Source organism: Clytia hemisphaerica, unplaced genomic scaffold, assembly GCF_902728285.1.
Source record: "Clytia hemisphaerica strain Z4C2 unplaced genomic scaffold, Clytia hemisphaerica genome assembly, whole genome shotgun sequence".
Lineage (NCBI taxonomy): Eukaryota > Metazoa > Cnidaria > Hydrozoa > Leptothecata > Clytiidae > Clytia > Clytia hemisphaerica.
The window spans coordinates 435795-446878 of NW_027104389.1; the positions used below are offsets into that span (position 1 = coordinate 435795).

Consider the following 11084-nt stretch of genomic DNA (forward strand, 5'->3'; position numbering starts at 1 on the left):
AATCAAATAATCAATTACATAACATTCAACTGATTACTAAACAATTGCACTATAGAACACCCTACCACATAATCTCAACCTGTCAATCAAATTAACCAACGGCGCCCCACCACAAAACCTTCAATATGCCAATCTAATAACCACCAACAACGCCCTATTATAAAACCCACAATATATATCCACTACATTAGCCCTCGACCTAAATAAACTAAACTAAATAAAGCCCATAATCATAACCAACTCAAAACAAGAAACCCCACTAATTCCACTGATAGCTCAAAGCATTATCAAATAAGAAGAACAATACAACAACCCACTGATTGACTACTATTCAACAAACTACTATAAAAACAAAAGCGCACCAAAATCGTATCCAGACCCCTCGCTTATATACGCGTGCCATAACAGAAAATACAAAAGGAAGAATACAAATAGACCAAAATCGGACCCAAACCCCATACTAGAAAAGCAGCTTCTAAATACCACGAGACTCCTTTTCTCCACAACCACTGATAAGATAAGACATGATGGCCAACAACACTTCATACTTTGCCGACGGTAAGACTTACATTATTCGCTCCTACCACACCATTCTCCTCACCCGTCCTTCTAAATGAGTTATGCACCAATGATATCTTAATGGACCACTTCAAAATGACTGAAGCCTTGTAACATATTTGAATGTCCATGGTTCTTCAGTACTCATTTTTAGAATATACTACTAGATTGCAAATTGCAATCTTAAATATCGAACACTAGAGCCTCATATCAATTTATATACAACCTTCTCAAAACAACCCTATGCTTTTCGCCAGATACTATAATTTCACTTACCTCACATACCATAGAAATCTGAGAAACTCTGAACTCATTTCTAAATGTTTTGTTTTTACTTCAATTTTATAAGATTTATATACAAACCATACCAAAATTAACACATCGTTATCGTGATGTAATAGTTAATTTATCATACTCTTTTATATATAAAAAGTTAGAATTATAAGTCGATTGACAATAATTTTTTAACTTTTTAGATAACTCCTAAAGATTTAGATCTCTGCCCACCACACCAGAAGATCACAAATAAAAGAGTGACAGTTACATTAATTAAAAACATGGGTATAAACGAGTAGCACTTTATACTCATCGATAAAAACATAACAAGTAAAAACTCACCACAACCAAAAACCTGAAAATTAACAGTAGAACTTAACAAACAATAAATAAAAAACGACAATAAAACTCGTACTACTTCATATTTTTAAGGTTGATGCCATAATAATAAAAACCAAACATACTTCCAAATCATTTTTTCTCAATGTTAAATAAAACTACCAACACATTTTACACGAAAAAATTATGAGGCCCGGAATTCCCGAGTTATTTTTTCCGAGTTAAAAAAACCGAGTTAAAAAAAACCCGAGTTATCCCGAGTTATGACGTCATTTTTGGAATTTAGTGACGTCATTCTTCATTTCATAACTCGGTTTATTTTGCTTCCTTTAACTTTCCGAGTTATTTTCCATTTTTTAACTCGGGAATTTTTGCTTCCTTTAACTTTCCGAGTTATTTTCCATTTTTTAACTCGGGAATTTTTGCTTCCTCTAACATTCCGAGTTATTTTCCATTTTTTAACTCGGGAATTTTTGCTTCCTTTAACTTTCCGAGTTATTTTTCATTTTTTAACTCGGGAATTTTTTCTTCCTTTAGCTTTCCGAGTTATTTTTGAATTTTTAACTCGGGAATTTTTGCTTCCTGTAGCTTTCTGAGTTATTTTCCATTTTTTTTGGCTTGTTAAAACTGCCAAAAGTTCCAATAAGGGTCACAAAATCCCGAAATAATCAGTTTTTTCATCAATTTTTGCGGCACATACCCGTCAGCTCGCAACCCTAGTATCCCCGGGGCTTCTTTAAAGCCGAACGGGTCTTACACGATCCCTCCATTGTTTTTCAATAACACAGGGATGTGCCAAGCCAAGGGCGACTTTTCTGCTTCTAAAAATTTTCTCACGAAAATTTGGTGTTCATTCATTCGCTTACGTTACGTTTATTCTTTGTACGTGTGACAACGAGTGACAAAAAACTCGACTAGCAGTTTCCTCGTTGCTTAAGTAAAATTTTCCAGTATCTTTCACTTCACATTGCGCAGAATGGGTTTGATGTTCGAATTATTTTTATAAAAAGACGGGGGTAAACATTCGAATAACAATATACCTTCAGGTCAACATTTAAAGACTTTCCACTTTGAAAAAGTAGCGTATTTGACCCCCGGAATGTTTTTTACCCGCAAGTCTAATTAGAGCCTTATGACACAAAAAGATTCGATTCATAATTCGAATGTTTTGCAAAGGTCACACATGCGTGCGGGAAACTTTCCAATGTTTTTCGGTAAGTTGATTTGGTGAGTGTGTGCACTCTGGACAGTTTTATTTATTTATTTTTTAATATCTCTCATAAAAATCTACGAATAGTCTGTGAAATGATTGATTCAAGAATCGTTGGTGATTCATTCAATTTTTTTACCGCGAAGGGGGAAGGACTCAGTGAATTTTTCTGAGAATCTTGTTATGTCACTTACAGTATTCTTTAATGAAATAGGGAGGAAATATGAATTTTGAAATAGCTTTATCTCATCACTTACCTGCTGTATTTTTTGAGATTTTATTTATGCTGTAATATTTTTGAAGGGCTTACACTTTGTTTATCTAGCAGGTTTTAACTTAAGTTCTTGCTTTTCAATTATTCACTTGTTTGTTGATTATTCATTTTATTAAGCAAGTTAAGGTTTTTCTAGTTGGTAATGGATGGTTATGTCTTTGATTTAGGTTGGTATGGGATCAAAAGATTAAAACTGGTGTTTTTTTTATGAAGAAAAATAACTCGGAAAGCTAAAGGAAACAAAAATTCCCGAGTTAAAAATTCAAAAATAACTCGGAAAGCTAAAGGAAGCAAAAATTCTCGAGTTAAAAAATGAAAAATAACTCGGAAAGTTAAAGGAAGCAAAAATTCCCGAGTTAAAAAATGGAAAATAACTCGGAAAGTTAAAGGAAGCAAAAATTCCCGAGTTAAAAAATGGAAAATAACTCGGAATGTTAAAGGAAGCAAAAATTCCCGAGTTAAAAAATGGAAAATAACTCGGAAAGTTAAAGGAAGCAAAATAAACCGAGTTATGAAATGAAAAATGACGTCACTAAATTCCAAAAATGACGTCATAACTCAGGATAACTCGGGTTTTTTTTAACTCGGTTTTTTTAACTCGGAAAAAATAACTCGGGAATTCCGGGCCTCAAAAATTATAAACATACGAAAAATCTTTTTCTTCAAGCATAATACAATAAAACCAAAAAAACAGCAATGTTCAAAAAACAGCAATGTTCAAAAAACTCAAAATTTCAACACCAATAATAACGAGAGTATAATCAAAAGACTTATTTGTATAAACTCTCGAAACACAAAAGAATATATAATTTTGAACAAATAAACTCTCTAAACACAAAGGAATACATATTTTTGAGCAAATAATTATAACAACCTTCACAGCGAAATCACAAAAATTAACACAATAGAGTCATAGAAGAGAACAAAACGGACCGAAACTATAAAACACTGGACTTCACTATGAACATTATATAAAAATTACACGAACAAATAAAACTTCTATTCTTACCACAACTCGAACATAGCTATAACAATAGATACATAAATAATGAACTAACACAAAATAGCTTCACTTTATAATAAAGAACCGAAATGAAAACTTCGATTAAACTGCAAAAAGATTATATACACACATACATATACACTTCTTCTGCAACACACGAAGAAATACTTTTATAAGCACAATAATTTTATAAGCACAATAACTAATGATTTGATAAAAAGAATCTACAACATATATTTGACCTCTTATTTGGAAAATCTCTTAAAAGCTTACACATAAGTTTACCTACCTACTTTACATGCCACCTACTTAACACATACCCAGACTCTAATATTTAAATAACTAATATTAAATCATTCCTATAACTAAAACTAACACATTCAAAATTTACAAATTTATTAATATTTCTACATCTTTTTTCCATAACTCCAGATATCGACCAGGAAGATCTGGAACAAATAGAAAACTCGCCCGGAATGACCAGACATGGAATGACACTACACAAAACGCCACTGTCGTTTACAAAACCTATCGATCGAAACGAAAAAACACCACTGAACAAACCCAACACAGACCGAAACGAAACAACACCAGCAGCCTCGCCCAACGACTCCGATGATGACTTTGACAAATCACTAAAACAGCGTAATTCTTTCAAAATTCCAAAACGACCACAACCAACAATTACGAACCAACCTGACTACAAAGACAAATACAAACACCACGCCATCAAAACCATCGACCACACCCTACAATTCAATTTTTTAAAAGACAAGCAAACAAAGCAAGAAGTACCCAATGGATGTAAACCCACAATCAACACCCGTTCAATTCTCAATGATGAACTAAAACGAAGGTGGGATGCTAACTTGTTGAGGGCAGGTAGCATCGCAAGGGACATCCTCATTGAACACCATGAATTTTGGAGGAACCATCACACCTCAAAACGCAAAAACGCCAAGCAACACCTACAACCAACAACCATTGAGGCCCTCAACAACGCTGCTCACGAGGAGTACCACACTAGAAAGAGAAACCGTGACGAAAACAACGAAAACAAGGAATATCGACCAAGAAAAGAAAAGCAACAACGACTACTAGAAAACACCGGAAACAAGGAATATCGACCAAGAAAAGAAAAGCAACAACGACTACTAGAAAACACCGGAAACAAGGAATACCGACCAAGACAAAGACCACAAAAACTCCAAAAAAACTAGTTTATAATGTACATAATGTAAATAATGTAAATAGCTCATACATATACTCTTCTAAAAGAAAACTCGCAAAACTGAATAATACCTATAGTAACTTCCCGAAAACTAAAGTCTGTCCAGATATAATTGGCAGTGGAAACAAGAATGCCTGTAACTTTTGACAGTCAAATATAATTATGGAAATTTTTTTTTGCTTGTTTTAGAGAGTCAAGAGCGCTATATTTCAATGTATTTTTGGTTGAAAAATTCGCGATTTTTAGCGGTCAAATTTGCGATTAAAAAAATTGAGCTTTTTTTCTACTTATGCTATAACGTTCATTTTTACACCAGTAGTAGTTCAACCTTAGGTTAAGAAGTTTGTAAAATTTCAAGGCAAACAGAAAAGTCCTTCGTAAGATATGGGACCCGAAATACCCCTTGGTAGCACTTTTCTGTGAAATATCAAATCTCCAACTTATTACTAAAAACGGGGGTAGTGATATGATTGATAAAACAGTTTTTTGATCATAAAAGATTTTACGATCTCTTTAATGACCTCATAGCCAAACTGTCTTTAGTGTTTTGGGAATTAGCAAAGTTCTTTAATGACTTAAAAATAACAAAGGCAATATAAGTTCATGCTTATCTTTTCAATAAAAACAATTATACTGTGACTTCGTTTCGAAATAATCAATGATACGAATAATACCAATGCACCAACACTTAACATTTTCCAACTTTTAATTGCACTGTTAAAAAAAGATAACACAACCCCCGTTTTTAGTAATAAGTTGGAGATTTGATATTTCACATAAAAGTGCTACCAAGGGGTATTTCGGGTCCCATATCTTCCGAAGGACTTTTCTGTTTGCCTTGAAATTTTACAAACTTCTTAACCTAAGGTTGAACTACCACTGGTGTAAAAATGAAGGTTATAGCATAAGTAGAAAAAATGCTCAATTTTTGCAATCGCAAATTTAACCGTTAAGAATCGCGAATTTTTCAACAAAAAATACATTGAAATATAGCGCTCTTGATTCTCTAAAACAAGCAAAAAAAAATTTCCATAATTATATTTGACTGTCAAAAGTTACAGGCATTCTTGTTTCCACTGCCAATTATATCTGGACAGACTTTAAGAACAGTTGAATTAGACTTATTGAAAAAAGGACTCACTTTTGTCCCAACACCTAATACCTACAACATAAAAAAACACATCACTATTGCACTAAAAACTTTTCTTAACAAAATGTCAGTACGATATTTTTTCAGCCAAAACCAACACAAAAACAAAACCCTAAGGAGAAAGACTAACTGGCAAGCCCCAAAACCAAAGAACCAAAAACTTTTGGCATATTTCCGAAATGTTACACATGACATACATAGGTGTATCAATACACTAACCAGATCAAAACTAACTGCAAACCTAAACAAACAAGAAATGAAAACATTAAACCGCCTAAGCCACAACAGAAGATTAGAAATAAAAAAGGCTGATAAAGGAGGTTCAATCGTCGTTTTAACCAAAACCATGTACAAAGAAAAAGTTATGACACACCTTAATGATACTACTTCCTACGAAATAATAAAAGATAACCCTCTTAAAGACATAAAAACAAACATAGAAGCCTTCCTGGAAACAATATTTTACCATTACCATATTGATAAAGAAGTATACGATTTTTTAATACCACCAGATCAACCACGTATAAGTTTATTTTATATATTACCAAAGATACACAAACCACTGATCCCAGGAAGGCCTATCGTTTCATCTTTCAACTCAATGACTGAAAATATATCAGAATTCCTCACGAAATGTATTCAGCCATTGACATTAAACATAAAATCCTTTATTAAGGACACCAAAGACTTTCTAATTAAACTATTGGCCAACCAACATCTAGTAGATAAAACTGATTATATTGTCACAATAGACGTAAAGTCGTTATACACAAACATACCACACGACGAGGGAATTGAAGCATGTCTACACTACGTTGACCTGTTTGGCACAGAACTCCCAAAATTCGTACCTAACAAAAGAATCTTAAAAACACTCTTCAAATTTGTACTTGAAAACAACTACTTCTTGTTCCAAGAAATCTTATATAGACAGAAATATGGCACAGCAATGGGAAGCAGAATGGCACCAGCCTATGCAAACTTATTCCTTGGAAAATTTGAAGAAGAACACATTCTGATTGACCCTTATACATCAAATATTTTACAATACTATCGTTTTCTAGACGACATTTTCCTCCTTTGGAAAGGCACTTTAAATGAATTACAGGATTTTGAAACACACATTAACCAAATACACCCAACTATAAAATTTACTTCTGAACATTCCAAAACAAGCATCAACTTTCTTGACACTACAATTTACATTGACAAAAGAAAATTCAAAAGCAAAGTATACACAAAACCTACAGATTCTAAACCACTTCTTCATTACAATTCCTACCACCCAACACATACAAAAGAAAATATTATATATTCACAAGCTCTACGCTACCGGTCACTAACAACGGACAACAAAATTTACACTAGAGAACTGAAAGACCTAACAAAAACACTTATAAATAGAGGTTACCCCTTACACCTGATTAAAAAAATCTTTAATAAAACTGCCCATTTAACACAAGATGAGTGTCTACATAATAAAATTACACAAAAGAACAACATCACTCGACATAAAAGAATCTCATCCAAAAAACACAATCTACCATTTATTGTAGAATACTATGAAAACATAAATCTTATAAAAAATATCTTAAACAGACACTGGCACTTAATACGTAATGACCCCTCACTGCATGATATATTTCCTAATAAACCATTCATTGTACATAAACGTCATAAAAATATCGGACAACACCTGACCAGAACATGCTTTGTAGAATAAACAACTTTATTAGTGATATTTAGTATATAGTCAATATTGCATATGAAATAACAATATAATCCTCAACTTACTACCAACAGTACCAATACTTTCCATTTCCTCCCTATAATTATATATTAGCACACATCTCCTGAATAAAATATGGGGCTTCCTCATCTGAAACACGCTAAATCTGAAAATTATCTTAATCACATGATCAACAACCAGCATACACCTTTCACATAAATATACAAACAACCTAACTTTCGCTACTACACGACCACACAATACTCAACCTGCGGACCAAATAACCACCAACGAACAAAATACCCTATCAAAATATAAATAGATAACCACCACAAAAACACTCTACCCCATAACCACCAATATGTCAATCGAATAGCTACTAATAGCAGTCAAATAACTAAAAAATGAAAAAATCCCCAACAAACGCCCTACCTGTCAATCAAATAATCAATTACATAACATTCAACTGATTACTAAACTATTGCACTATAGAACACCCTACCACATAATCTCAACCTGTCAATCAAATTAACCAACGGCGCCCCACCACAAAACCTTCAATATGCCAATCTAATAACCACCAACAACGCCCTATTATAAAACCCACAATATATATCCACTACATTAGCCCTCGACCTAAATAAACTAAACTAAATAAGCCATAATCATAACCAACTCAAAACAAGAAACCCCACTAATTCCACTGATAGCTCAAAGCATTATCAAATAAGAAGAACAATACAACAACCCACTGATTGACTACTATTCAACAAACTACTATAAAAACAAAAGCGCACCAAAATCGTATCCAGACCCCTCGCTTATATACGCGTGCCATAACAGAAAATACAAAAGGAAGAATACAAATAGACCAAAATCGGACCCAAACCCCATACTAGAAAAGCAGCTTCTAAATACCACGAGACTCCTTTTCTCCACAACCACTGATAAATAAGACATGATGGCCAACAACACTTCATACTTTGCCGACGGTAAGACTTACATTATTCGCTCCTACCACACCATTCTCCTCACCCGTCCTTCTAAATGAGTTATGCACCAATGATATCTTAATGGACCACTTCAAAATGACTGAAGCCTTGTAACATATTTGAATGTCCATGGTTCTTCAGTACTCATTTTTAGAATATACTACTAGATTGCAAATTGCAATCTTAAATATCGAACACTAGAGCCTCATATCAATTTATATACAACCTTCTCAAAACAACCCTATGCTTTTCGCCAGATACTATAATTTCACTTACCTCACATACCATAGAAATCTGAGAAACTCTGAACTCATTTCTAAATGTTTTGTTTTTACTTCAATTTTATAAGATTTATATACAAACCATACCAAAATTAACACATCGTTATCGTGATGTAATAGTTAATTTATCATACTCTTTTATATATAAAAAGTTAGAATTATAAGTCGATTGACAATAATTTTTTAACTTTTTAGATAACTCCTAAAGATTCAGTACCATTTTATTTAAAATTTATTTTTGCCATCGCGGACACAAGAACACGGAGAACACAAGATTTGGATTTGAATTTTGAAATTTATCAACTTTGAATTAGAATACGGAATTAAATAGCCTGAATCTTCGATAATAAATAGCCTGGATTTTTGAAAAAATGGATAGCCAATGAGATTCGAGCTTTACTTCTTCACCACTACTGACACTTTCGATTTTGAATATTTGACGCGCGAAAAAAAAAATGAACCCAGGCTACAAAGAGAGGAAAATGGGCGTTTATTCTGTTCCGCCCAATGAACAATCCCGCCCTCGTGCGAATCTTTTATAAAACCAAGGATTTTGAAATAGAAATTTCAAATCAAATTAAATCCTATTTTCAAAATCCTTGATGTAACAGTCTAAGAAGCGAGAACGTGGCGAAATGACCTTTTTTCCCTGTTTTTTTTCCCGATGTAAAAGAGTTACGTTGTGTTCAGAAAAGCCCAGAAAAGTTTTAGGGTAGTCATTATTTCTACCTCTAGACCCATTAGGGGGGGGGGGTTTTCAGGGGTCTTAAATACCGTCATACCGACAGAATTTTGGATCAAATACCGTAATACTGTCGGTGAAGGAAGCCTAATACCGATACCGATATCATATTTATGTTTTTTTTTCAAAAATAATGATAAATGAATTTTCAGCTATCAAATCTATTGTGTAGTAACAAATTTGAAACTGTACAAACCCGGAGGGGGGCAGCTGGGCAAAAGGACCGATGGGTATGTGCGGGTCCTAAGGGTACCTTTTCCAATATGTTAAAAATGCACTGTAAAGGTCGGAATAACTAGAAATGCACTGTAAGGGTAGAAATTTCAGAAAATTCTTGAAAATCTAGATGAAAATGCTAGAATTTTGACAAATTTTTTGGGGGGAAAATGCACTCTAAGGGTTTGATTTTCACTGATTTTTGCTGCACTGTAAGGGTGCAATTTTAAAAGCCAATTTTTGGCCCGCACATACCGTCAGTCCACCAAACTCAGTGCCCCCCGGGTGTAGAAACAAGTCTTGTACTTTATGAGGCCCCCCAGTCAAGCCTCAATTCAGGTATTCACGCACAAATCTTTGCCAATTCACGTATTCACGCGCGAAAAAAAAACTTTTCACGTTCACGCACCAATTTTGCTTTGACATCTTTGGTTAAACGATTGTGACCTTATTGGGCTAAATTTAACCTTTTTATGGTCTTTTTAAACAGATTGACCTATTCTTATACCAAACATTTTTGCCAATATATAAAGTTATTTGCTAGTTTTGTGACCTTATTCTCGATATCGTCGACTTTTTAAGGCCTCTTTTACAGGTATTTGAGCTTTCATAAAGGAATATTTTAGGTCTACTGCGCCCAACTACTTGCTTGTTACGGGAGGTAGATGCAAAATGAAGCCTTTCCCCAATAATTCTTCATCGCAGACCCGTAAGATATCTTTTATATTGAGAATTAATTTAAAATCGAGGTTTGGGCCAATCATGGTCAGAGAAGCGGTAGACGTCCACATAGGCTTCATAGAGGTGGTTTTGTGGTGCTACTAGAGGAGGCGAATTCTAAAGTTTAACCCTCCCCCTATCGGAGGAAAGAAAAGAAGTGAAAAATAAGAACGCGAGCGAAGCGAGCGCGAAAATTTTTCGCCAAGTTTCGCTCTCCTTTTTTATTAAAAAACGGCCTTAATACGCTATTGCTAGCCAAGTATGCCTTGTTTGGTCACACAATTTTTGATTTTATTTAACACTAAACATTTGTTGGCAAAAATATGGTACGGCAAAGCGACGTACCTGCCATACCCAGTGCGG

General features: G+C 33.9%; 1 protein-coding gene across 1 annotated transcript; it reads left to right on the forward strand.

Moving 5' to 3' along the window:
* The first annotated feature begins 263 nt into the window (after positions 1–263).
* Positions 264–4911, forward strand: LOC136819621 (uncharacterized). The gene is made up of 2 exons (XM_067075863.1): positions 264–558; positions 4093–4911. The coding sequence occupies exons 1-2, from the start codon at positions 525–527 to the stop codon at positions 4878–4880; spliced, it is 822 nt and encodes a 273-aa protein (XP_066931964.1). The 5' UTR covers positions 264–524; the 3' UTR covers positions 4881–4911.
* The last annotated feature ends 6173 nt before the right edge of the window (positions 4912–11084 follow it).

Coding starts and splice junctions, on each gene's coding strand:
- LOC136819621 (XM_067075863.1), top strand. CDS start 525: ATGATGGCCAACAACACTTCATACTTTGCCGACG. Junction 559..4,092: donor CACTTCATACTTTGCCGACG/GTAAGACTTACA, acceptor CCATAACTCCAG/ATATCGACCAGGAAGATCTG.